This window comes from Pipistrellus hanaki, assembly GCF_964339955.1.
Source record: "Pipistrellus hanaki genome assembly, chromosome: 2".
Classification (NCBI taxonomy): domain Eukaryota; kingdom Metazoa; phylum Chordata; class Mammalia; order Chiroptera; family Vespertilionidae; genus Pipistrellus; species Pipistrellus hanaki.
This window is the reverse complement of record NC_140504.1, coordinates 169,908,387-169,935,448: the sequence shown is the minus strand read 5'-3', so window position 1 is coordinate 169,935,448 and position 27,062 is coordinate 169,908,387. Positions and strand designations below refer to the sequence as shown.

Sequence of the window (27,062 nt, the reverse complement as noted above, 5' to 3'; positions counted from 1 at the left end):
AGCCGCACTCTGCCTGCCCCTCTCCGACACGCGGGAGGTGGGCTCTGTGTCTGTCCCGCCATCTCCGGGTCCCTGAGAATCGGTAGTGAGAAGGGGGTCAGATTGGCTCTCTGAAATCCCCTCTCCCTGTGCTGGTCCCAGGCCCTGGCCCCCCCTCCTCGGCCCTCTGGGCCCCTCCTCCGCAGTGAGCCCCTCTCACCATGAGCCCCTCCTGGCGTGCAGCCAGGAGGCCCCGGAGGCTGAGCACGGCCGTTTCTGTGTCTGGACTTTTTTATTTATTTATTTTTTAATATATTTTTTTATTGATTTTTTACAGAGAGGAAGGGAGAGAGATAGAGAGCCAGAAACGTCGATGAGAGAGAAACATCGACCAGCCGCCTCCTGCACATCCCCCACCAGGGATGTGCCCGCAGCCAACGTACATGCCCTTGACCGGAATCGAACCCGGGATCTTTCAGTCCGCAGACCGACGCTCTACTACTGAGCCAAACCGGTTTCAGCTCTGTCTGGACTTTTTGAAGCTCAGCTGCCCGGCTTCCGGATGGGGTAGGAGGTGCCGCTTTCCTGGCCAGAACTGCCAGGGGCCTGAGGGCACGTCAGAGGCGGGAGGGACCGGGGCTCTCAGTGAATAAGGCTGCAGGGGTCTCGGCCCCAGGTCTGCCATTCCAGGCATCTGCAACCCTCATCCCCGAGCTGAGGGCCTCCCTGTGGGAAGAGCCAGTGCCATGGTAAGAACGGGCTTTCGAGAGGTCAGATGTAAACAAGTTTCAGCTCTGCCGCTAAGCAGCTGTGGGCGAATAGTTCATCTCTCTGAACTTCAGTTTCCTCGCTTGTAAACGAGGAATACTTTATTATTTAATTAAAAAAAATTTTTTTTTTTTTTTATCGATTTCAGAGAGGAAGGGAGAGAGAGAAACAGCAATGATGAGGGAGAATCGTTGATTGGCTGCTTCCTGCATGCCCCCTATGGGGATCGAGCCCACCACCCAGGCATGTGCCGTTGACCAGAATCGAACCCGGGACCCTTCAGTCCACAGGTCGACGCTCTATCCACTGAGCCAAACCAGCTAGGGTTAGGGATACTTTTACTAGTATTCCACCTCTCAGCAGATATTTACTGAGCACCCAGGCTGGCCAGGGCTGAAATACCGCAATGATAAAATACAGATGTTTGCTCTTTGGCTGATCACGTGCTGGTGGGGAGACAGACAGTAACCAGCCAGGAGTCTCAGCCAGGGTAGTACTGTCCCCAGGGGGTATTTGGAAATGTGGGGGGACACTAACACCCCTCACAGAGCTGTGAGGGTTAGGTGGGACAATGTGCACAAGTAGCGAGCATTGGCCTGGTACTTAGTATGTGCTCAATAAATACCTGGTGATAAACGAGCCAGTAAAAGCAATTCTGTGAGCCCTGATTACCGAACAGGGACACGGAGCTGGTAATTCTTTCCTTGCAAAGTTGTGCTAAAGGGGAGGAGGGCGCTCCCTCCTTCTGGCCTCTGCCTCCAGGACCACACTCATGAGAAGCTCCCCAAATCCCCTGGGCTCTAGTTAATGGAGAGATGTGGCTCCTTGGGGCCCAACCAGAACCCCCAGGATGGCAGCCTCCCTGCTCCTGTCCTCTGCCTCCCCCCTTTCCACCACCTTCGTGGGAGAGGGAGGCGCCAGGCAGCCGGCAGCCGGGAGGGAAGGCCAGTGCACTAGGGCGGGAAGAGAGGTGGTGTTCTGGGGGTGGAATGAACATCTCAGAGGTGAGCGATGTCAGAGACAGCAATGGAAGGCTCCGTGGGTGCTGTCACGGCCCTGCCCGCATCCTGTGACATTCCCATTCCCAGGCAGGCAGGCAGCTGTGCCTGCCACCGCTGGACCCAACCCCATTCCCAGGCAGCTGGAAACGCCAGGGTGATGCCCGCAGCAGCCTCACCCAGGGACAGTGGCCGCTGGGGGCCAAACACTCCACTTCGCCGCCCCTCAGTGGAACAACGTGGGCGCAGCCTACACTGTCTCTGGAAGCCGGGCTTCTTTTCCCAGCCTTACAAAGGGCTCAGCGTTCTGGAGAAAGGGGCTGCGCATAGATGATTAAGAAGGAGTCCAGGGACAAAAGGTATTTTTGAAAGGCATTGGGGGGTCAGAGGAGCTTCAGCTAAAGGGAGCTGAAGACTCTTACCTTGACCAAGGACCTGTGCTTTTATTATAACACAATTTGTGGAAATATACACTTCAAAGAGTATGGTATCAAAGGGTATTGTCAGATTGGGGAACAGCCTACAGCTGTTCAGGAGTTTGGCCAACCTGAGGCAATAAAATGCCCCGAGCTGTCTGGCAGCTAACAATAATGCTATTCGGGTTTGGGGGAAGCGCCTAGCCCTTTCCAACAGGTAAATTACACGTGTGGCTCACCCTTGTGGAGCCCCCCAGGCTTCACCAACCTCTGGTAAAACTCTTGTCTTGTTTCATGCTGGAATTGGCTCTCGGCATCTGGAGGAGCCCATGGGGGCCGAATCGCGTTGGCCCACAACGAACGGCAAGCTGCCCATCAGCACCCTGAACGGGCTTCTCATCCTGAACCTTTCCACCTGCCAATCAAGCCCACAGGTAAGCAGATCCCTCAGGCCTGCCTGTTCCCCATGCTCTTTGCTGAGCACCTTCCAGGTGGCCTCCCACACTGGGCTCCCTGGGGACTGTAAGGTCCCAGCTGAGAGGTTTGCTAGCAGAAGCAAGACACGGAGTCCAGGCCATTGAAAAGGGGGGCGGTTTTAATCTGCGCTCCCGGGCGAAGCTCGCTGGTCCGAGGGTGGGCCAGGGCAGTCCGAGCCAAAAAGCGGCACAGGTACTTCTTTTATACAGCTGTTCAGGGAGGGGAGGGTGGGGGGCGTGAGAGGTGTGGAATCCCTGCCTTGGGCCAGGGGTCCAGGAAGGCCTAGGAAGGCGCCAGCTAGCCAGCTATCTTTGTCACCATCCACCTTGCAGATGCTTGCATCGGCTCTGGGCATCCCCCCTGCCTAACAGGGACCTCCTGATAAAGGACAGGCCAGGGGCAGCATGTGGTCCGGCAGGTGGGCATGTGAGTTCCTGTGAGGAATAGCGTCGTACTTGCTCCTCAGCACGAAGACTTCCCACACACGAGCTCACCGAAGGCTCCCAGCAGCCTGCAGCTGCTGCTGTCCAGTCGGGGCCGGGCCTCGGGGAGCTCAGGTGACTTCCCGGCTCCCACCGCCTGGCAGTGGGTGGGAGAGCCAGGGCTCGGCCCTGTCTGTCTCTCCGGAGCCCAGGCTGCTCACTGGGAGGCGGGAATGTGCCCCCTGTACCCCGGATGCCCCGTGCCTGGTGCGGGCTCTGAGCAGAGGCGCTTAGGAAATGCGTGTCGGGCCGAACGGAACCCCATGGGGCTCCTGTTGGGCGCCAAGCCGCGGAGGGCATTTCTGCAGCCGAGCTCCGAGCACAGGGTCTGGCTCATAGGGATGTTCCGGCAAGCTCTGTGGATCCATAAAGGGGTGTGAAAGAAAAAAAAGCCACAGGCTAACCTGACAAGCACAGGGAAGGCCTGTGTGGCAGTCTTGCAAACCCAGAGACCTAAGATAACCACAAAAGATGGTTTGAAAATTAAATATCTAACAGGTTATAGTAGGTAGTCATGTCCCAGATATTTTCCCAGACAAAGATCAACTTTGATCTTTTTACTGAGCCGGTTTGCCTTTTTTGCCTCTAAGATAACATATCTGTGAGATGTCTGGGTAACTTGTAACTTCCCTTTTTCCGGAGCCCCTGGGGCACAACCAAATGTGGTGAGGGCCAGGATAGATGCCTCAAATTCCTTCTTTATCATGTTCCTTGTTCCTGCACTCACCTGAGTACACGTCCATCATTTTACCTTTTATCCAATCCCAGGCGTTTCCCGCCTCCTTACCCCATCACCAATGAATTTCATGTAACCACCTATGTCCCTCCTTTGATTTCAGAGTATAAATAGAGAAATGTAATCCACCGTTCTTCGGAGCATTATCTCAATCCATTGAGGTTCTGCTTCCCGGCAATTGTCCACAGTAAGGCTCAAATAAACTCTTTAAAAAATTCTTTACAGGTTTCAATGGTTTTTTCGTTAACAGGGGTAACACTTCATATTCCTGGCCAGAATGTACACTGTGGTCCTGACCGCCTTAGGAGCCGCACGATATGATCATCCCCGTGTGTCCTTCCTGCTGCGTTCTTCCACGAAGACGCTGCCCTGTCAGCTGGCCACGCCGCCTCCTCCCCTCTCCCTCTGAGCTCACCTGAGCGTGTCCGAAGGGCGCTTGTCCCGTCGTCCCTCCACTTAGAGATGCCCTTCAGTTGCCCTGTGAAGGGGCGATAGGAAAAGCCTGGGCAAGCACCCGCCATGTGCTTAACACTTCATTTCCACCACCGGCCTATTGGCAGGGCTGAATGGTCCCCCTGGACAGAGGGGTAAGACTGAGGCCTAGAGGAGTGAGATGGTTTGTTCCAGGTCCCCCAGCCAGTCAGGGGCTGTTCTGGGATGGACAGGAGTCTGTCTAGCCCCAGACTCATGCCCCTTCTCCACCACCCAGCTCCCTTCCAGCCCCCGCCAGCTTCCCTTCCCCAGCAGATCTCAGAACGTGTAAACCGGGCGACACCAGATCCGTCACCTCAGGGTGGAGTGAAGGAAGCACCCGGGGATCAGGTTACTAATTCGAGGCGCCGATGAATTATTCACTCCGCCATTAACTTGAAGGCCCTTCCAGTCTCACCTCACTTTCCCCTGCTCCTGGCCCGCAGACGTGTAGGGGGTCCCAGGTGGGGAGATGCTGGCCGAGCTGGGGTCCTGTCTGCTGCTGGCAGTGGCTCTGCTGGGCCCCGGCCCCAGGGCCCACGCCATGAAAGGTAGGAGCTCCTGGCGACAGGCCCGGATGGGAGCAGGGGAGAGGAGTGTGCAGGCAGCAGCGGGGGTCCCGGGAGGTTTGGGGGGGGGGCAGGAAGCAGGGGGACCCTTTGGGATGTTGGCTGAGTTGGGGATGCATTCGCTTCTGAGATGGGGGAAGAGAGAACTTACTGAGCACCTGCTGTGGGCTGGATGCTTTCCATTTGTGGTTGCATTTAATCTTCACAACAGACTCCAAGGTGGGTGTCAGTCCCCCGTGTTACAGGTGAAAAAACCCGAGGGCGAGAGAGGTTACGTAGCCTGTCCGAGGCCGCATGGCCGCCACGGTGAAGGGAATGGCTCAGAGAACTGCTGCCTCCGGTTTGTGGCTGGAAGGGGTCTTCGTTCCGCCCCCGAGAGCCTGCTGTCCTCCCCCTGCCGACCCAGTGAAATCAAAGTTCCTTGTGGCCGTCAGCTCCCTGCAGTGTGGCTCCGGTTTCCACAGAATTTCCAGCCACCCCAGGGTCACAGCCCTCCGGAGAGGCCTCACCCTGGCGGCTCTCACCCGCGGCTCCTCTGCCTGGAGGGTCCCTTTTGTCTGTCCCACCTAGAGCATCTGGCTCATCCATCAGACGAAGGTCAAACACCACCTCCTCCAGGACCTTCCCAGGTCCCTTCATCCTCCTCAGAGGCTCCCTCCTTCGGGATCTCTGAGCCCTCTGCCCGCACCCCGGCCCCAGGCCACTTTGCCCTTAGCCCTTCCAGTGCTGTGTGGGTGTCTGGGGAGTGACAGCGATATCATTTCGAGGGGTGTGCATGCCGTTGGGGCTCAGCAAACCACAGCTGGAGCCTCATTGTCTGCAGGCTCACAGGGGTGGGGAGGGGTGGGATGGTGGGGGACTCAGGAAGGAAACATAACTTTCCAGTCACCTCGTGGGTGGCACAGATGGGCTGACACCAGGTGTCTCACTTCATGCCTGGGGAGTGGGAGGAGCTGGCTGACCCCATTCTCCAGGACCCAGGCTTTGGTGGCCTTGGGTGACCTTGAGGGTCAGGGTTTCTGGCTGAGTCCCTCCTGGTGGTACCAGGGCCTCCTGGGCCATAGAAGTCCTGTGTCAACTCTGCCCAGGCTTTTCCTGTCCTGTGGGACGGCTGGGAAGGACAAGGACAGCTACCAGACAGACTCCCTCTGTCCCAGCCATACAGGCAGGAAGCAGACGGCGTTCCCGCCCTGGCCTGACCCTGACCCCGCGGCCAGGCAGGGGGCAGGGCGTGTGACCGGTGTGCATACTGCAGCCCTGCATGGCTTCGTGCCGTCACTGCCTGAAGTGACCCGGCCAGGGAGGTGCCATTCTCCCCATTTTACAGACACACAACTGAGGCTCAGAAGCGATGGTGGGTCTGAGCCTTTGCTCATGCCGTTCCTTCTCTCCAAACCTTCCGAACAAACATATCTTCTCTTTTTTCCTAGTCAAACTCAAATACCACCTCCTCTGTGAATCTTGTCCCTCCTCTAAGAGTGCCGGCCCCAGCAAGGCTGGCCCCCAGCCCCTGGACCCCGGTGTGGCAGGAGCACAGTCACGCCGCCCCTCCCATTCCCCACCTCCCACTGTGAGCCCCCAGGGAGGGGCCCGTTGGGAATCAGCACAGTCCTGGGACAGGGCACATGCTCCATGAGGGTGTCTTCTTTTACAGGAACTTTTTATTAAAAAAAAAAAAAAAAAAAAAAAGTCTTGCCGAAACCGGTTTGGCTCAGTGGATAGAGCGTTGGCCTGCAGACTGAAAGGTCCCAGGTTTGATTCCGGTCAAGGGCATGTACCTTGGTTGTGGGCACATCCCCAGTAGGGGGTGTGCAAGAGGCAGCTGATTGATGATTCTCTCTCATCGATGTTTCTAACTCTCTATTCCTCTCTCTTCCTCTTTGTAAAAAATCAATTAAAATATATTAAACAAATAAGATATATATATAAAACTTATTGATTTGAGACAGAGAGAGAGAGAGGGGAAGGGAAAGGGAAAGAGAATCATTTTAAACTGATCGGCTGCTTCCTGCACATCCCCTCCCAAGGACCAAGCCTGCAACCCGGGCATGTGTCCTGACAGGGAATCGAACTGGTGACCTCTTGGTGCATGGGACCAACTGAGCCACACATACTGGCTGGGCTTAAGGGTGTTATTCACGGTGGTTTTGAATGCAAGTGACAAACCCAACCAACCTGAATGGAGTTGGAGCAAAAAGAGGAATGCATTGGCTCTTTCATGAGGGAGGCAGGAGTGTAACGTAGCTGGACTCAGGGATGCCTTCAGCTAGGAAATCTTGGCTTCAAGGTCATTTCCACTTTTCACATGATTCTTGCCACCTGCTGACAAGCTTCCTCAATGGGCCCTGCACATGGTCCCGCCCAGGCCCTCACTCCCAGCCCAGGGGCCAGGGAGGGCAGGGCTCTCCTCCAGGTGTTTTGCAGCAAGACTCTGGCCTGACCTAGACCACAGGCACCTTGCAGCCAGTCACCGCAGTGGTGGAGGGAGCCCCAGGATTGCCCGGCTGGCTCATGTGTCAACCCTATGGCAGGAGTGTCACCACAAGGAGGCAGGGGATCCAGTGTCTAAAAGAGGGGCGTGTTGTTGCAAGAGACGGAGAAATGGGCTTTGGGCAGACCAAAGCAATAGATGACAATGACAGCAAGTAACTTCCCTTTTTGGGCCTCAGTTTTCCCACCTGTAAAATGGAGTGAATAACACCTGCTTTGTCTATTTTATGGGGCCCTTGTGAGGATGCTATAAGATCATTCACTCATTCTTTCAGGAAATATGTATTGAGCACCTGCTTTATGCCAGGTGTTATTCTAGGTACTTGGGACACAGCAGAGAACAAAACACAAAAAAAGTCCTGCTCTCAGAGAGCTTACCTTTTTGTGGAGAGAGACTAGCAGTGAACAAACAAGTCAAATAGACAGTGTGCACCGGATGGTGGTAAGAGCTATGGAGAAAGATGTAGAGGAAAGGTAGAGAAAGAATATAGAGATGGGAGGGTTACATTGGTTGGGGAAAGTCTCACTGAGAAGGTGACCAAGAATGTGCTGGTTATTTATTTATTTATTTATTTATTTATTACCTTTAATTACAACAAATTTCAAACGTACACAATGCATCTCTATGACTCCAACAACCATCTTCAACAATTACCAACATTCTGCCTGTCTTATTTCTTTATCCTATCCCACCTCCATTGTGTGTGTGTGTGTGTGTGGGGGGGGGGTTTTCTGGACATATTTAAGGCCAATCTCAGATATATTATTTCACCATAAATATTTCAGACTATATCTTAACAGAGAAAGATGTATATACTGTACTGACCTCTCCCCCAGGATTGACTTTTTTTTAAAATTTTATTATTTAAAAAAAAATACTAGTATATTTTTATTAAGTTCAGAGAGGAAAGGAAAGGGAGAGATAGAAACATCAATGATGAGAGAGAATCATTGGTTGGCTGCCTCCTGCATGCCCCCCATTGGGGATCAAGCCTGCAACCTGGGCATGTTCCCTTGGTCAGAATCGAACCTGGGACCCTTCAGTCCACAGGCTGAACTCTATCCACTGAGCCAAATCGGCTAGGGCTGACTTTTTTTTTTTTAGATTCCACATGTAAGTGATATGCAATATTTGTCTTTGACTTATTTAATTTAGTAGAATGTCCTCAAGGTCCACCCATGTCACAAATGAAAGAATGGATGCTATGTACTGGATCCTTATGGCATAAATTCTTTTATTTTTATATATTTTTTTAATACTGATTTCAGAGAGGAAGAGAGAAGGAGAGAAAGATAGAAATATTAATGATGAGAGAGAATCATTTATCGGCTGCCTTCTGCACGCCCCACACTGGGCATGTGCCCTGACCAGGAATCAAACCGTGACCTCCTGGTTCATAGGTCAATGCTCAACCACTGAGCCACATGGGCCAGGCTAAAATGGCCTTCTTTTAATTCCAGTGCATGTGTATGTGTGTGTGTGTGTGTGTGTGTGTGTGTGTGTATTACATCTTCCTCATCCATTCATCTATTTATGGACACTTACGGTGTTTCCTTATCTTGGTTATCATAAATGCTGGAATGAACACAGGAGTGCAGATAACTCTTCAATATCCTATTTTTATTTCCTTTGGACATATACCCAGGGTGATTGGTGGGCCATAGGGTAGTTCTAATTTTAACTTTCCGAGGACCCTCCGCACTGCTTCCCTGATGGCAGCACCATTCACATTCCCAACCACGGGGCACGGGGTTCCCTTCTCTCCACATCCTCGCTGTCACTTGCTATCTCTTGCCTTTTTGATGATGTTCATTTTGACAGGTGTGCGGGGATGTCTCGCTGTGGTTTCGATTTGTATTTCCCTGAAGGTTTGTGATGTTGAGCATCTTTCCATGTCCCTGTTGGCCATTTGTCTGTCTTCTTTGGAAAATGTCTGTTCAGTTTCTTGGCCTATTTTTTAAATCAGACTACGTGTTTTGTTTGTTTGTTGCTATTGGGTTGTATGACTTCTTTGTATATTTTGGATATTCAACCCTTATCAGATGTATGATTTACAAATATTTTCACTGATTCCATAGGTTGCCTTTTCATCTTATTGCCTATAAAAGTAACTCTTTTTTTTATTATTATAAAAATTTTCAAATATATAGCAAAGTTGGAAGAATTTTACAGGGAATACCTATTTACCCATCCTCATTTACCTTTTCACTCAGGGATTAGAACAGACATCGAAGATGATTATTTCGTTAAGGTTTACAAAATTACATTTTCCAAGCACAGCCTTTCTTTCTGCAGTCAATTATAAATAACAGCGTCCCTTCATCGGCTGTCTGGTTATCCCAAAACACAGTCCACAACAGGAAAGGCAAAGTAGATGCTTAATTCTTTCTCTAAATATTAATTTTCAAAAAAAAGATGAGTTTATGCCCCAGCAACCTCTAAAGGAAATCAGTGAATTTCTTTTTTATTTCTTTAGCGTTGCATTATGAATGCATGAATGTTTACGTATTTACTGTGTTTCCATCCACCGCAATCATTATTCTCTTTTGATGCTCAAATTGTACCCTGTGCAGCCAGTGGAGCCCTGCAGGTAGGCATCTTTAGACACAATCCCAGCAGACTCCAGAAGCTTCTCTGCTTTCTGGTGTGACAAGATGTCCCGAGTGTATTGTGTGTATTTCCTGTCCTGGAGCCATGGTTCTCTAAGGAGCCCTGGTTCATTCTCTGGACATAATAACCGTAATCTATGGCAGAGGGTGCAAAATATGGCTGTAACATTGTTTCTTTTAGGCCTTTTTAGTGAACAGAACCTGAAAATGATTTTTTAGAAATAAAAAAAATTCTAAAAAGAAGTTTAAAAAAATCTTAAATTCATTGTTTTCAATTCAAATGAAGGATCATAGGGTTTTACTTAATTTTTATATTTGTGTCACTATCACACTGAAGCCTTCGTTGCTGTGGACATCAGCATACTTGCTCTATTTCAATATATAAAATGCAGTGTCAGTATTTACTATTATTCCGAATAGTTAGTCTGCTGAATAGACTTTATGATTTCTTTGTGGTTTTGTTCTTGGATCTATTCCACCAGGAATGTACAGTTGAAATAGTCTTTCAAAGTCATGTGGCAGTCATTTTTCTCCATGTGACTGTACCTTCAACTAGATATATAGTTAAATTTTTTGGTTTGGGATAGTTAAGGGTTACTTAAATATTTTTTTATAATTTAAAAATTATATCAATATTATTCATAATTATATAGTCAAAATGATAGAACAACTTGCATGTAAAGAGTTCCAGCAGTCATGCCTGTTTCCTCTTTCCCCTAACAGAGAAAAATTCATTTCCTTCCATTGTTTTCTTTTTAAAACTATAAGCAAATATGTACATAAAAGAAAATGCTTTTGCTCAGACCAGTGTGCTCAGCGGTTAGAGCGTGGGCCTGTGCACCAGATTGTCTCGGGGTCAATTCCTGGTCAAAGGCATGTATTTGGGTCGCAGGTCTAATCCCCACCCCAGGTCAGGGCCTGTATGTGAGACAACCAATCGATGTGTCTCTGTCACATCAATGTTCTCTCTCTCTCTCTCTCTCTCTCTCTCTCTCTCTCTCTCTCTCTCTCTTTCTCTCTCTCTCTGTCCCCCTTCCATTCTCTCTAAAACTCAATGGAAAAAATATCCTCACTCCTTGGGTGAGGATTTAAAAAAAGAATATGCTTTATAGCATTATAATAGGTTGTGCACATTTTCAAATAGGGTGAGGGTGAGGGATTATTATTTCTTTAAATTTTTAAATTCCCTCCTGCACTTGTCCAGGGCTTAACACATGGTCCTATTTTATCTAAAATTATTGGCTCACCCTAACACCGTCTCCTTTCCCTGCCTTTTCTCCATAGCACTTACTGGTATAACTATTTAATATACTCTGTATTTTGCTTATTATGTTTATTGTTTGTCTTCCCCACCAAATGTAAACTCCATGAAGGCAGGAGCTTCATCTGTTTTGTTCTTGCTATAACCCCAGCAACTAGAACAATGCCTAGCACTCAAATAACATTTGTTGAATAAATAAATAATGCTTTATACATACTTGAATAAGTAAACAAATGAACAACTACATGAATGAATGAATGAATGAATGAATGAATGAATGAATGAATTAACTTAGGACCATGCCCCCGTGCTCCTTCATCCCACCCCGATAACCCGACTTTGCCGCTGGGCCCACCACCGAGACCCCAGTGCTGACTGAGTCATCCTTCTTCCCTCTTGCCCCAGGTGTCAAATGTGGGGGAGTGCTCTCAGCACCTTCTGGAAACTTCTCCAGCCCCAACTTCCCCGGACTCTACCCCTACAACACGGAGTGCAGCTGGCTGATCGTGGTGGCCGAGGGCTCCTCCGTACTCCTCACCTTCCACGCCTTTGACCTGGAGTACCACGACACCTGCGGCTTCGACTTCCTGGAGATCTACAACGGGGCCGCGGGGGACCAGGGCAACCTGCTGGGGCGGTTCTGCGGCCAGGTGCCCCCGCCACCCTTCACCTCCTCCTGGCATATCCTGTCGGTCATCTTCCACTCGGACAAGCACGTGGCCAGCCGTGGCTTTTCCGCAGGCTACCAGAAAGGCAAGGGGGCCGAGGGAGTGAGGAGGGCGGGCCTGGGGTGGAGGCGGGGGAGGCTTGCAGGGGCTCGGCATCTGGGCGGGGAGGCTGCTCCGGAACCCTGATGACCCTGCTCTCGTGGCTCATGGGGCAGAGGCAGCCTCCGTTTGCGATCTCTGTAGTCGCGGTTCCCATCTTCCTGTTCCTGGGAGCCCCTGGGTCTCTCTGTGCTCAGGACGCGGCTCACGAGCTCATCCTGTTCTTATCCTTTTTTTTATTTTATTTTATTTTATAATATATATAAATAACCTCTTTTCTTTTTTTTCTTAAGCATATTTTATTGATTTTTTACAGAAAGGAAGAGAAAGGAATAGAGAGTTAGAAACATCGATGAGAGAGAATCATTGATCAGCTGCCTCTTGCAGAGAGAATCATCGAACAGCTGCCTCTTGCACACCCCCTACTGGGGATGTGTCCGCAACCAAGATACATGCCCTTGACCAGAATCGAACCTGGGACCCTTGAGTCTGCAGGCCTGACACTCTATCCACTGAGCCAAACCGGTTTCCACCATTCTTATCCTTCTTATCCCTGCCCTGGCATCCAGGCACAGGAGGGCGCCACGCTGTCACTGCTGTGGGCCCCTCTGATTCACATTCACGTGACCCATCCACCTCCCAAGTCCTCCGACGGAGGGGCACAAGGGTCTGTGTGGACCTGGTGTGCTCTCCCTCCCAAAGCCTTTCCGAACTCGCCTCTCCTACTAGCACCTGGGGTCCCAACCCCTCCCTCCTTCCACCAGGATGGCAGCTGCCCGCAGTCCCCGAGGGAAGCAGAGGCCTGGCTCTCCTGGCCGCTCTCCCTGACTCATCCGCCTGCCCGAGGCTCCTCTCACAAACTCACCCCCTGCCTCCTCCCAAGGCCAAAGCCAAGGCCTTCCTCCTGGGAGCTGGAGCGCTAGGCCGCCGAGGCTCCTGCACACAGGCTGCCAACGGCAGCGGGGGCGGGGCATGGGTGGGCCCAGCTCTCTCTGGCTTCAGAGGCAGAGAACTGTAGGTGCTAAAACACAAGAAATCACAGGCTGATTTAATAGCAGTTTTGGAACCTTAGACCCTTGGATTTTTAGGATGTTTAGATATCAAAGTCATAATACCATGGGCAGTGTGTTCCAGCCTTCTTTAAAGCAGCGGTCCCCTTTTATCAGATGGAATCTTCTGTTAATCCCTGATAGAGATAAAGGCGGCATTTTAGTGTGTGCATTTATTTTCTAAGCTCCTATTTTTAACATTTCCTTATTATAAGCCCATCGCTGAAGATGGAAGTCAATATGTGTGGCCTCCAGTGAGTTAAATTTTTACATGTAAGACGTAACGTGGACTCTGCCTTCCACAGCATTAAAATGTGGTTTGAATACAGCGTGAGGATGAGATTCGCACCAGATGCCTGGAGAGCGATGCTCCTGGCGGCCACTGGGGAGCCCCGAGCACAAGTGCCAAGTCTCCTAAGGTGTTTCCCTTGGAAGGGATCAGAGATTGTCAGACCTGTCCTCTCATTTCACAAACAACGCATCTGAGTCCAGAGAGAGACGTCCAAGGTCACACAGCTCAGAAGGGAAGTCCTTAGCGGCCCAGCACAGTGCTCGGTCCAACAGTCCCAAGAAATACACCCAAGTGTGCACTCCCTGCTAGTGGCCCCAGCTAGTTCCAGCATTCATCATCAACCACCTCCTGGTTGTACTGGTCACAATCCATCTTCTCAGGCTCTGCATGAATCCGAGCCCAGTGGATCCGGCTGGGCAGGTCTTATGATTGCTAATGCTCCCATGAGGCTCAGAGAGGCCGAGTGACCTGCCCAGGGTCACACAGCTAATAGGAGGCAGCTGTTGGGAGGACACCTGTCTCCAGACTTCAAGCCTCTCTCTACTTTGTCAGATCCTCTCTCTGAGCCTCCGTTTCCTCACCTGGTAGGGAGGTTTAATAGCATTTCTGAACTCAGGCACCTCAGCCTCTGCACCCACCTGGCCTGGCAGGAGGGGACAGTGAACATCACAAGGTCATGTGCACAGGCTCTGCCATCAGTCAGACCCCGTTGTCCATGTTACCAGACCGGTGACCTGCTGTCAGGGCCCCGCCCACGTCCCTCGGGCCTTGTCACTCTAACGACCCCTGCCAACCTCCTCGTCTCTTTGCTTGAGGGCTTTCTCTGAAGCCCCGCTGGTCACCTGTACCCCAGCACCCCGGCCTGGATCCCCGGGAGTGGGTGTATGAACGCCCCACTTCCCTAGTCTTAGGCGACATCACTCTGAGGTGAATGCTTTTCGGGGTTCCCCACGGGCTCTGCCGCTGGCTTGGCAACGCCTGTCAGTGGCCGCCTCCCCTTCCCTCCCCTTCCCTTCCCTTTGGTGTCCCTCACGCCATCACCCCCACCCAGGGACCCCGTGTCTCTCACACAAACTCCCTGAGCTCAAATCCTGCCCCAGAGCCCAGGTGAACCCAAACTCACATGGTAAGTTACTTAGCTTCCATCTTCTTCTTTTTTAAAATTTCTTTATTGATTAAGGTGTTACATATGTGTCCTTATTCCCCCATTACCCCCCCTCCCCATCCCCCTCACTCATGCCCTCGCCCCCTGCTGTCTGTGTCCATTGGTTAGGCTTCTGTGCGTGTGTACAAGTCCTTTGGTTGATCTTCCGTCTTCTTGATTGTAAGCTGGGAAGCTAACCCTAACCCCGCACCCCCCACAGCATAGGGTTATTTATAGTGACGTTTACAAAGGCGGTTTGAGCGCCAAGGCCCGGCCTGTGCCTGCCACTTGGCAAGTGCCCAGGGGGTGGTGACGGGGTGCCCAGGCCTGAGGGAGGGGCATGTTGGGGCGCTGGGTTCCCTTGGGAGGGGATCCACAGGGAAGGAGAAAGGTTGGTTCACCACGGGCTCGCTTACAGATGCGTGCGGCGGCGTCCTGACGGGCCTGTCGGGGGTCCTCACCAGCCCCGGGTACCCCGACCACTACCCCAACGACGCGGAGTGCCGCTGGGTGATCCGGGCCGCTGGCCCCGCCACCGTCAAGCTGGTGTTCGCGGACTTCCAGGTGGAGGGCAGCGCCGAGTGCGCCTACGACTACGTGGCGGTGCTGGGGGCGCCGGGGCCCGCCCGCGGGCACCGCTTCTGCGGCAGCGCCCGGCCCCCCGCCCTGGTGTCCCGGGGCTTCGAGCTGCAGGTGGTCTTCAAGTCCGACTTCAACATCGGAGGCCGGGGCTTCAAGGCCTACTTCTTCTCAGGTAGGAGGGCCTGGGGCGGCCCGGACCCCTGTGCGTGCCGGGCCCTGCGTCCCCGCGTGCGTGTGGGCAGAGGGGGCACCGGTCCCTGCCTCCGGGCTCTGTGCTTTCTGCCCTCTCGCCGCCTGGAAGGCTCTCGCACGGCCTTTCCTGCCCAGCCAGCGCCGAGGCGTGAACACGCCGCCTCCTCGGTGAAGCCTTCCTGGTTCCCCCCGAATCAACCCAAGGGTTAGCACTGCTCTCACACACCGCTGCTGGGTGTGGTTTGCCTGCCGATCTCCCCTGCCTGACCGGGAGCTCCTATGGGCTTGTCTTTGCACCTGTCACGTGGCAGGTATTCAATGAACTGTTGGTACGAGTGAACGAAGGAACCCTTGGGTGTGCGCCCTCCACAGGAGGAGTTGGAAAAGGAAGCAGACCGTGGCAGACAGCTCACTGTGACCTCTGCTGTGTAACAGGAAGGATCACGGAGGGCAGCCTGGAAGCAGAGAGAACTGGGCAGACGGGGAGAGAATTAGACAGTGCTCTGAAGGAGCCAGCCAGAGGCAGAAGGAAGGGAAGGGGGTTCCAAGCAGAGGGATCTGCCTGTGCACAGGTGTGGAGGACAGAGAGGGCTCGCTGTGCGTGCAGTACTAGCTGTGTGAGAGGCCGGAAGGTGGGGTGGGGGAGGGGCAGTGAGGAAAGGGGCCAGGTCCGGCCGTGAACCACAGGGTCACGTCCAAGTCCGGACTCCACTCTGAGGACGGGGATAGGGCCTGTGTTTGAATTCCTACCAGAGCCAGCACTCCTGAAGGGAAGCGTCAGTAGGAGTGAGAGTCCGGCTTTCAGCTGGCCTCAGGCTAGCACCGGCTTTGGGATGGATTGCCTGGTTTGCCATGGAGCCCACAATCCGCCCCGGTGCTGCTGGGACCACGATAGTGACTGTTGCTCCAACGGTGGCTGCCGAAAGCGACAGTCTCCATCCTTCCCACCATGGCTCCTTCCGCCCGCTCCTCCCAGGGGAATGCCAGGAGGTGTACACGGCTGTGCAGGGCAACTTCTCCAGCCCCCACTACCCCAGCGCCTACCCCAACAACGTCCGCTGCCACTGGACCATCCGCCTGCCTCCCGGCTACCGGGTCAAGCTGTTCTTCCTGGACCTGGAATTGGAGGGGCCCAACAGCCTCACCAAGACCTGCGACTTCGACCACCTGGCGGCCTTCGACGGGGCCAGCGAGGAGGCGCCGCTGCTGGGGCGCTGGTGCGGCCGCCACCTGCCCCCGCCCGTCACCTCCAGCCGCAGCCAGCTCCTGCTGCTGCTCCACGCCGACCGCAGCACCTCCCGCAGGGGCTTCTCCGTGGCCTACATTGGAGGTCAGCGGGGTGCAGGGGGTGGGGAGGACGGGCGGGAGGAGAAGGCGAGACTGGGGGTTTCAGGTCTTCGCAGCCTCCTTCCTCCATCCCACAAACTGGCTTCCCCATCCTCTTCCTGGGCCCCCCACCGCCAGAGCCTCCTCTGGGACCTCTGAGCCTGCACCAGCGTGGCCCGGGCTGATTGCCACTATTGCAGGGACCTACCCTTCTAGCTCCCAACTCTGCAGTCCCTCCTCCCTTCTCATCCCACTCTTCCCTCTCGATCTGGCCTCTCTTGATCTTGATCCTCTAGCCCAGTGGTCGGCAAAGTGTTTGGTCAACAGAGCCAAATATCAACAGTTCAGTGATTGAAATTCCTTTTGAGAGCCAAATTTTTTAAACTTAAACTATCTAGGTAGGTACATTGTCATTAACCTAATCAGGGTACTCCTAAGCTGGCCTTTGCTAAAAGCTCAAGGGGCCAAAGAGCCGCATGTGGCTCGCGAGCCGCAGTTTGCAGACCACTGCTCTAGCCAGAGGTAATATGAAATATGGTAATATTATTTATGGTAAACAACTGGTGTAACCACATAGAAGCCGACGAGCCTTGCTTGTGTCCGAAGTCCTGAGTGACCGTGGCTTGAACAGATGGCTTCTGTTTTCATCCCAGAACAAGTCTGGAGTCAGGCAGCTTCTGTGCTGGTTCAGGGACTCCCCCTGTCCCAGCTCCTCTGGAGCCTCTTGGCCTCAGTTCTGCAAAATGGCTGCCACAGCTCTGGGCCTCACATCCCTGTTCAAGGCTGGAAGGGGGTAGGAGAGGTGCCGGCCACCAATGTCCTTTTATCAGGAAAGCAAAACCATTCTCAGAAGCTGCCAGAGGATCTCTTCTTGGTCTCACTGGTTTGACCTTGGTCAGGTGGCCATGCCTGGCGGCAGAGGAGGCTGGGAATGTTGCCACTCAGTGTTCCCAGCCTCCAAAGTGCCCGTGAGATTTGCCAGCTGACGGCGTTCACCACCACGCCCCTCTTCTCAGCGGGCTCCCCTGGGCCATGGGTCCCGGGCCCACTCTGCCCTCCGCCTGGCCGGCGGGAGCTCTTGGCTGTGCGGGTGTGGACACGAAGGTGCAGAGAGGTCAGGACTTCACTGCGGCCGCGTGGGCCGAGAGCGGCACAGCCGAGACCAGAACTCACTCCCCTGCCTCCCTGTGTGGCTGGGCCGGGCCCCGGGGAGGGGCCCACAGCTGGGCTCAGACAGACCAGGGTCAACATCCAAATGCTGCCCCTCACTGACCATCCGCCTGCCTCGGGGCTCCTCTGTAAAAGGGGCTGACGGATGCCCCGGACGTCAGCCATTAGGATGAATGCGGTGACACAGGTCACAGAGCCTGGCTCGGAGGGCAGCCGTGCTGACGGTGGATTTCTTTCTCCTGTGCCTCAGGCCTGCTCTTCATGGGAAAGAGCGTCCTCTCTCCTCACCTCAGGTGCCAGGGGGGTTGGTGGGAGGAAACACAGAGCTGCAGCCGACAGTGGCGGAGAAGTGAGCTGGGCAGACCCACCCTCTCTGGGCCTCGGTCAGCTCCACCCTGAGCTGGGAGAAGGGAACTGTCCCGGGTTAGAGGGATCCCCTTCTCAGACTGTACTCTGGAGAGCCAGGTGCCACGGGCTTTGCCACCGCCTGCTGGCAAGTCACTCTCTCTCAGGGGGGACTTGGGGGGGAGGGTCTCAGCTTCCCCACCTGTAACATGAGGACATTGGCTGGAGGACCTTTGCAGTCCCTTTGGGCTCAGGCCTGGGTCGGCTCCTAGCTCTGTGAGATCTCGGAGAAGTCCCTTCTCCTTCGGGTGCCTCTGGAGACTAAGTGTGTGTGTGTGTGTGGGGGGGGGGGGGGCGGGCAGCGGTAATCCTGGCTCCTGTTCAGGGGCAGGAGCCCCCCTCTCCCCCCACCTCACCCCCACTCCCTCCCGGGTCTGGTGGGAGCCCGGGGTCAGATGGGGGCACTCGTGCTGGGCAAGGCGCCAGATGTGGCCCGGGCTGCCGGCGGCCTCCGGGCTGGAGGACGGCCCAGCATCAATCAGAGGTGACACACAGTTCAGCGCCACCGCGATCATCGCGGGAGACGGCGGCCCATAAATCCCGACGGCCCAGACACCAGAGGCTGAAATATGTCTGAGGCATTTCCGGAAGAGGCGCGGAGAGTTCCAGGCCTCCCCTGCCAGCTCCTTCCCTTCCGCCCACCAGTCACCCCCTTGCTTCCCCCTACACTCGCCCCTGCGGGCACTGCCCCATACACTCGCGCGCGCACATACACACACACACACACACTCACACACGCATGCACACGCGCGTGCACACACACACACACACACACACACACGAACGCGAGCGCACACTCACATTCACGCACACATGCACATGCTTGCACAGACCCAGCCCTTGAGCCGCACCGTCCTGGCTGGGAGGGGGCAGGGGGCCCTGGGGAGGGTGAAGACTCAGGGCCTCTGAATCCTGCAGGCTGGATGGTTAAGATCCCAGCTGAACCACAGCAAACACCTCTCCTCTCAGAGCCTCGCCTCCCAGAGCTGTAGGGAGGGGGGTTAGGCACAGTCACCTCCGGGGGTCGTCCTCATGCTGGAGAGTGAGGCTTCTTCACCACCATTCCCAGCCCCACACTCTGCTCCGTCATTATTCTTGGCCTGGTTTGCCCGCAGACCACGCAGACACTTAGTGTATTTTACATATTTATTGTCCCCTGGCAGGGCCACGGTGTACGCTCCTAGTGGGGAGGGATATTTAGCTGGGCTTTCCCCTCCATTTCTGTATCTATTGTGCTTAGATTAGTGCCTGCACATAGTAGGTCCTCAATCAATATTTGTTAACCGATGAATGAATTGCCGGACACATGGCAAAGCGATCAGCAAGCAGTAGCTCTTATTATGATGAAGAATATGCATTTGTTCACTCACTCACTCAATCATTCAGCATTCACTGCACTTGCCAAGCTCTGGGTGAGGCTCAGAGGACACCGAGATGCAGGCCTGGTGTCTGATGGGCAGCTTGTCTGATGGAGTTACACGGAGTGATGATGCATCTAGACCTTCCCCATAGGACTGCATAGAACTCCCCGCTGAGGGCTTTCCCTCACCGTTCTCCCGTTCACCCCCGGGGGTGGGAGCGTGGGGGGCGGGGGGGAGTCAGGCTGCCTGCCCCCAAGGCCTCCAGCTCCTTCCTCCTGTCCCCAGTCGTGCCCATGAACGTGAGCTGCTCCCGCATGGACTTCCAGATCCTGATCTCCACGCAGGCGCTGGCCCCTCTGGGGCGGACCCAGGTCTACCTGGGCAGCCGGCGCTGTGCGGCCCAGGAGGCGGACGGCACCTTCCGGATCCAGGCCCGCTTCGACACCTGCGGCACCGAGTCTCAGGTAGGGGCTGGAGAGGGGCGGGCGGTGCTCGGGCGGGCCCCGGTGCTCTGATGGCCATTCCTGAGGGTGCAGCCTCTCCTCCGGCTCCGGTGACTGAACAAGTCTGGGGACCAAACCAGCCCCTCTGGGCTTTACTGCAGCAAACGGGCTCTGAGGAGACACAACAAAGAGCTCAACTAAGGGAGACAGAGAAGGGGGGCTCACTGCACAGCCCGCACCAACCAAAAGCCCCCATTGGAGGCCCCTCCCACAGGCCACCCGGTCCTCGCCCCTCCTCAGGCAGAGTGGTGGGAGCCCTGCCGCCCCCCTGCCGCCCTTCCCCCAGCCCCGTGAGCCAGTCCTCCCCGGGCTCCACAAAACAAAAGGGCCCTTCAAGTTCCAGGACCCACCTCCCTCCAGAGGCAGTGAGGCTTGCAAATGAGTTTTTTCTGCCAGCCTTGTACTTTGGAAACCTTACACCCAGGCTTGGGCCTCTGAGTCGCGGAGCAGTGCCCCGGGCGCCCTGGGTGTCTGCATTCTCGGGGACAGGTCAGGCGGGGAGAGGGGGAGAGGGAACAGTGGCCTCTCTCAGGGCGGCCCCCAGCCGTGGCATCTGGGGACAGGCCAGAAATCACATGCTTTCCAGCAAACCGTACTCCCACCCCCAACATTAGCTGAATATAAGCCTCCGGCCCCTCTGCCCCTCCGGCCCACCCCTGCTCCCCCTGCCTCCCAGCAGCCACAGCTTTGATCTGAGAGAAGGAGGGGGCGGGAGGGGCGGTAGTGTTGGCGGCTAAGATAATCTGCCCAAACCCCAGTCTGTGACCTAAGTCCCCCAGGGCTTTCTTTGGGGCAGAACATGTCCCACAGAACCATGAGATGATGAAGACAAGGAATCATAAAACAAGGAATCCTGTAGTCTAGGGGGGGGGGGGGGGGGAGCTCACAGAGACTCTGAGTCATGGAACTGGCACCAGAACTTGGGTATCACAGAACCTTGGAGTCACAGAACCTCGGAGTGGATATCACGGAGACAGAAGCAGAGAAGCTGGGTCTCGCCGATGCTGAGTGTCAGGCTTTGAGGGCCTAGACGGAGAGAAGCAGGCTCCGCCCTGAGAGGCTCTCGGGTGCGTGGCTCTCGGGCCCGGAGCCACGGCAGCCTTTCTGGGCATTGCAGACAGCACAGCGGACTTGATTTCATCGCTGCAACGGCTCCCGTGGTCTCTCCTTCCTCAGCCTCTCACTCATCGCGGTATGATCTTTTTCCACCTCCCTGATGCAGATTCACTTCGACCCTTTGGCTGGTCCCTCCCCTCTCAGGTCTTTTTCTTGCTCCGCGTCCCGATTGTTATGAAAACCCAGGACAGCATCCTCTTCAGAGGGCGTGGTGGCTGCCAGGCCGAGGGCACAAGTGCCAGGGCTCCTGGGGGACCTGGACCCGGGGCCTCGGGGAAACCACTGTTGGGAGGGACCCTCAAGGTCACCTGGTCCACAACACTCCCTCCTCCGAAGCGTCCGGAGATGGGAGTCTCACACTGCTCGCTCCGCTTGAGGCAGCTTTGGTGTTTAGAAGCCTCGTCTCAGAGGTGCCGCCCCTGGGCAGGGGCAGTTGGGCAACCTGCAGAGGGTTCGGCTGCTGCAGATTTCGGGAGGGTGGGAGTGTCGCCCTGCTCACTGCAGCCCCACCCACCCCTGCTCCACTGCAGACCACATAGTCTACCCATCTAAATACTGCCCCTGGCTGAAGTCGGTTTGGCTCAGTGGTAGAGCGTCGGTCTGAGGACTGAAAGGTCCCAGGTTCGATTCCGGTCAAGGGCATGTACATTGGTTGTGGGCACATCCCCGGTAGGGGGTGTGCAAGAGGCAGCTGGTTGATGTTTCTCCCTCATCGACATTTCTAGCTCTTTATCTCTCTCCCTTCCTCTCTGTGAAAAAATCAATAAAAATATATTTAAAAAATAAATAAATAAATAAATACTGCCCCCGGCCCCGCTCAGTGGCTGAGCGTCGACCTATGAACCAGGAGGTTGAGGTTCCATTCCTGGTGGGGGAGGGGGTGCGTGCAGAGGGGGGCGTGCGGGAGGCTGCCGATCAATAATCCCCTCTCATCATAGTTGTTTCTCCTTCTCTCTCTCCCTCTCCCTTCTTCTCTGAAATCAATAAAAACATGTTTAAAAATAAATAAATAAACACTGCCCCCCAGTCCCCACCTGAACACTTCACCATCTCAGGGCAGCTAGACTCCTGCCTTCCTCACCTGTGGGGGTTGGGAGGGCAGCAGCAAGCCAAACCTCACACCTCACTCCTCAATGGCTCCTCCCGGCCTTAAGGTGGTGCCACTCTGGTCGCCAGGGACTCCACAGCAGGGACATAATTGCTGCAGACACACGTGGGAGAGATTCCAGGAGGAAGGTCACGTAACAGCAGGAACAGAGCTTCCCCCTGGGAGGCAGGCGCCTTGGCCTCCGGACCGAGCTCCTGGCGCTGCTGCCTTTACATTTACATCTGTAAATGGCCGAGGAAGGGAGAATAAACTGTGTGGTCCCATATTCTGAGGAAGGATCGGGCAGATCTGGGTGAGAATGCGTTCCCTGTCACTTGTGAGCTGTGTGGCTACAGACAAGGGGTTTGATCTCTGGGCCTCGGTGTCCTCATCTATAAAGTGGGGACATTAATGATACCAGCAAGACAGGCCCAGAGCAGCCAGGCCCGGAGCAGCAGCAGCCAGGCCCAGAGCAGGAGCAGCCAGGCCCAGAGCAGCAGCAGCCAGGCCCGGAGCAGCCAGGCCCAGAGCAGGAGCAGCCAGGCCCAGAGCAGGAGCAGCCAGGCCCAGAGCAGCAGCAGCCAGGCCTGGAGCAGCGTCCAGGCCCAGAGCAGCCAGGCCCGGAGCAGCCAGGCCTGGAGCAGTGGCAGCCAGGCCCGGAGCAGCCAGGCCCAGAGCAGCAGCAGCCAGGACTGAAGCATCCAGGCTTGGAGCAGCAGCAGCCAGGCCCAGAGCAGCAGCAGCCAGGACTGGAGCAGCAGCAGCCAGGCCCGGAGCAGCGTCCAGGCCCAGAGCAGCCCGGCCCGGAGTGTTGTAGGGTCGAACCCTGGGTTCAAAATGAAAGGAAAGAAGGAGCAATGCAGCTAATTTGGGTGCCAGAGTGGTAGGTCCATCATCACAATGGACTCAGAGAAGCTCCTGTGTCCCTTCACCCAAAGGGACTGAGAGTTGCCCAGACGACAGCAAAGTGGGAGAAGAAAACTGAGAGCTACGCAAGGGACTGAGGTGCCAGCATGGAGTCATCTGAAGAAATTAAAGACAGAAGTGGAAACTACTTCTTTAATCATGTTCCTGCTCATGCTAGCATCTGTTAGCTTCCAGTCTTCTGCAAAGTCTTGTGCAGCAAGTCCAAGGACTCTGAGCAAATCTACACCAGCAACAAAAGAGACTCATTTAGTAGCTAAAAATATGAATATGTCCATAATTCTGATTTTTCATTTTGTTGTTTTGCATTGGCACTGTTGCTATTATTTAGTAGCCAGAGTTTTGCTCTTGACATTCCAGTTTTGAAAATAACATGTATGTAATTTAGTTTATAAAAAAAATAATAATAAAAAGGAAAAAAAAAATGATACCGCAAGAGAGGATTGCGAGAATTCAATGAGAGAATGTCCTCAGGTTACAAAGCCTGGAGCATGGCAGGTGTCCCCGTGGTTATGTCACTATCTGTCATAGACCCGCCTCTGTGAAGCCAGAGCACATACCGGCTGACACTGTCCTTCCAGACACCTCACAGTGAACTTCTACAGGAGAGGACACGGAGGCTCATGAGGGAAGCGAGTTGGTGACCAAGCTGGGACTAGGGCCTGGGCTCCTGGGTTCTGCCCCCTTGGTACCGAGTCCCCACATATCTAGGGGCACAGGGTCAGTTCTGGGCCCCTTCAGTGTGAGTGACCCCTTGTGACCCCACAGAGGAGGAACAACACTTCGGTGATCGTCAGCACGCTGTACATCGACTTCTCGGCCGGCGGGCAGGAGGACGTGCACCAGTATGAGGTCCTCTGTGAGCCCCGGCGCAAGGAGGCCTCTGTCCGCCTGCTGTCCGGCTCCGACTGGCTGGGGCCCTACGCCGCCACGGCCGAGCACCTGCAGGAAGCGCCCCCCGCGGACGAGGCGGAGGCACTGCCGGGCCCTGCGGCCCTGGTGGCCCAGGACACCAGTGACATTGTCTTCCTGGGCCTGTGCATCCTGGCTGGAGTCCTCATGGTCATGGCCATCGTGGTGCTGATGCTGCTGTGAGCAGGCAAGGTAGGGGCCTGGCACCCGGCCTCCCAGGGGCAGCCTGGGAACCATAAGACAGGGGCGGGACTGGGCCTCATGACTTGTTGGTGACTGTGCGCAAGTTACAGCCCCTCTCTGAGCCCGAGTTTCCTAAGGACCACCCCTCTGCCATGCTTATCTCACAGGGCTAGCAGGAGGCGCAAAGAAGAGCGTGAATGGCAAAGAGCTTTGTAAACTATAGCATGGCACGCATGTGTATGCAACTGCCGTTGTCAATTTAAAAAATATAGGCCTGTGTGTGACTGTCGCTAGAGACACGGTGGATAATGCTGACTGGTCCTGTAACTTGTAAGAGTATTTCACCATCTAGGGGTACATATAAGGGCATCTCTTATTTTTCCAACTAATCACACATCCCAACCCTTCATTAGCAGGAAGTTCAGCACCCGTGCAGGAGTCTCCACTCTCCCGAACTGACCCAAGAACCCTGAGGACTTCGTCTAACGCAGCCCAGTCCTGCCTCCAACTCCACAACACAGAGCGGGAGCAGAAGCCCCAGCTAGCACTCTCGTTTCCCGCCCTGCCACATGCATGGTGTTCCTGCTGAAGACTGACTGTGTGCCACATGGTGTTCCTGCTGAAGACTGACTGTGTGCATCCTGGCGGGTGCCCGCCCACCAAGGTCGTGATGCTCTGCTGGGTCAGACCCACACTGTGCTCCGTAGTGAGGCTGGAGGCCAGGGACTGGTGTGGTGCTGACGTTTTTCCTAATATAGCTTGTGATCCTTGACTGAAACACTGATTGAAGTCTCGTGTGTCTCTGTCCTCCTCACCCCTGATGCTGAGCTTTGGTCACAAACCACCCTTCCCCTGCAGATGAGTCTTCGTGGAGCCCTCTGGGCCTTCTCCTGCCATTGGACTTCACTCAGAGCTACTCCAGTGTACTCAGAGCTGCTCCAGTCCCCTCACAGTTTTCTAAGTTTTACCACGGGAGCAAGGGGCTGGGTCCCGGTGAGAAGACCTGAGGAACTGACACATACCTTCTCAGAGCTCCTCATACCAAGAAGTGCAGTAGTCTCTTAATGAAAAAGAAATTAAAATGTGCATTTATAAGACAACACTTTCCCTTGTTCACCTTTATATTTGCATAATAAGCCATTCCATTACGTCCGTCCACAATAACAGAAATCTGCACGTTTGACCATGCTGACCGGATCCCAGTTTAAAAAACTGCAGTCCAATTGCAATTCCTTCAACAGCCCAGCAAGCATCCACTGGTTTCCAGTTTTGCGACAGGCTCCAGGCACACAACAGTCAACACATCAAGGAAGCCGCTGCTCCAAGGTGCTTATGGTTGGGTAGAAAAATCGGGATGGGGATGGCAGGTGCCTGGATAACTTGCAGAGTCAAGAACTAGAGAGCTGTAACCGGTTTGGCTCAGTGGATAGAACTGTCGGCCTGCGGACTGGGGGGTTGAGGGTTCGATTCCGGTCAGGGTGCCTTGGTTGCAGGCAAATCCCCAGTGGGGGTTGTGTAGCAGGCAGCTGGTCAATGTTTCTCTCTCATTGATGTTTCTGGCTCTCTATCCCCCTCCTTTCCTCTATGTAAAAAATCAATAAAATATAGTAAAAAACAAACAAACAAAAAAAAAAAACACAAAACTAGAGAGAAGAGATCCATTAATGGAAGAAATGAAGGGAAAGAGTTGCCTAAACATTAGGAGAACTGAGTTCAAGTTCAAGCTTTTTTTTATCAATTGTGTGAGCCTGGGCAAGTCACTCTGATTCTATGAGCCTTGATATCTCCACTCACAAAATACAGAGAAGACAGCCTGCTGTGAGGATGCAGCAAGGGGCTGCACTGGGGAGGTCTGTCGGGGGCACATGGGGTCATGAATGGGCCGGCGGGAGAGAGCCTTGATTACCACCAGAACAGAGCCCCTCCCTCAGGCCCTCCCACCCACCTTCTCATTCTCAGCCCCCTTCAGCCGCAGAGCCACGCTGCAGTCACCAGCCTGCATTTGTGAACACTTCCCAAACCACCTGGGTCTCAGTTTTCCTGTCTGGGAAGGACTGGGCACACGCCAGATGCTCTCTGTGGGTGACCCCCAGGTTCTGCCTTCCAGAACCCATGGGGTACAGCTGGCGAGACCTGAGACTGGGGGGTCCGACTGGCCTTGTCCCTGTCATGCGGGGGAAGCAATAGCTCAGCCTGTGCAGAGCCTCGGTGTGGGAGCTGAGTGTGTGGCTGTGTGGGGGGACATGCACACGGGGGAAAGTTGGGGGCCCCCCTGTACTCTCAGCCACCAGTCTTAAAGGGCCACTGCACGGAGGCCAGACCACCTAAGGTAAACCCAGACCACCAGGGCTCCACTGCTTGCTAGCTATGTCACTGTGGGCAAGGTAGCTCACCTCTGCAATAACAACGCCTCCTCGTCAGTTCCCTGGGGGGCTTAAGCGAGATCATGCACAGCGGTGCCCAGGACGGATGCAACAAACTTTACCTCTGACCACGCAAAAGCCTAGCCTGGAATCCCCAAGTTCTTGGTCCAGCTTCCCCGCTGACTTGCTGTGTGACCTGGGGAGAGCCCGTTCCCTTCTCTGGCCTCATTTCCCCTGTTTTTAAAAGGCGAGAAGCATCATTATCGCCCCCAGCACTGTCACTGCCACAGCTCCCACCTCCTAAGCCCCCGCTGTGTGGCCGGTGTTTAAGATGTGCCTGCCATCTCACGCGCTTAACCTAACTGTGAGGCCCACATACATACACTGCCCCCCTTTTACAGATTAGGAAACTGGGGTTTGGGGAGGGAA

General features: G+C 54.5%; 1 protein-coding gene across 1 annotated transcript; it reads left to right on the top strand.

The window, feature by feature from the left end:
• Positions 1–2,453: 2,453 nt before the first annotated feature.
• On the top strand, positions 2,454–25,844 carry CDCP2 (CUB domain containing protein 2; the record flags this gene model as incomplete). The annotated part of the gene is made up of 7 exons (XM_084872839.1): positions 2,454–2,595; positions 11,663–12,010; positions 14,928–15,263; positions 16,260–16,613; positions 19,831–20,009; positions 23,944–24,279; positions 24,684–25,844. Coding segments are annotated over 6 exons (1,686 nt in total), but the record flags the coding sequence as incomplete, so codon positions are not given.
• Positions 25,845–27,062: the final 1,218 nt, after the last annotated feature.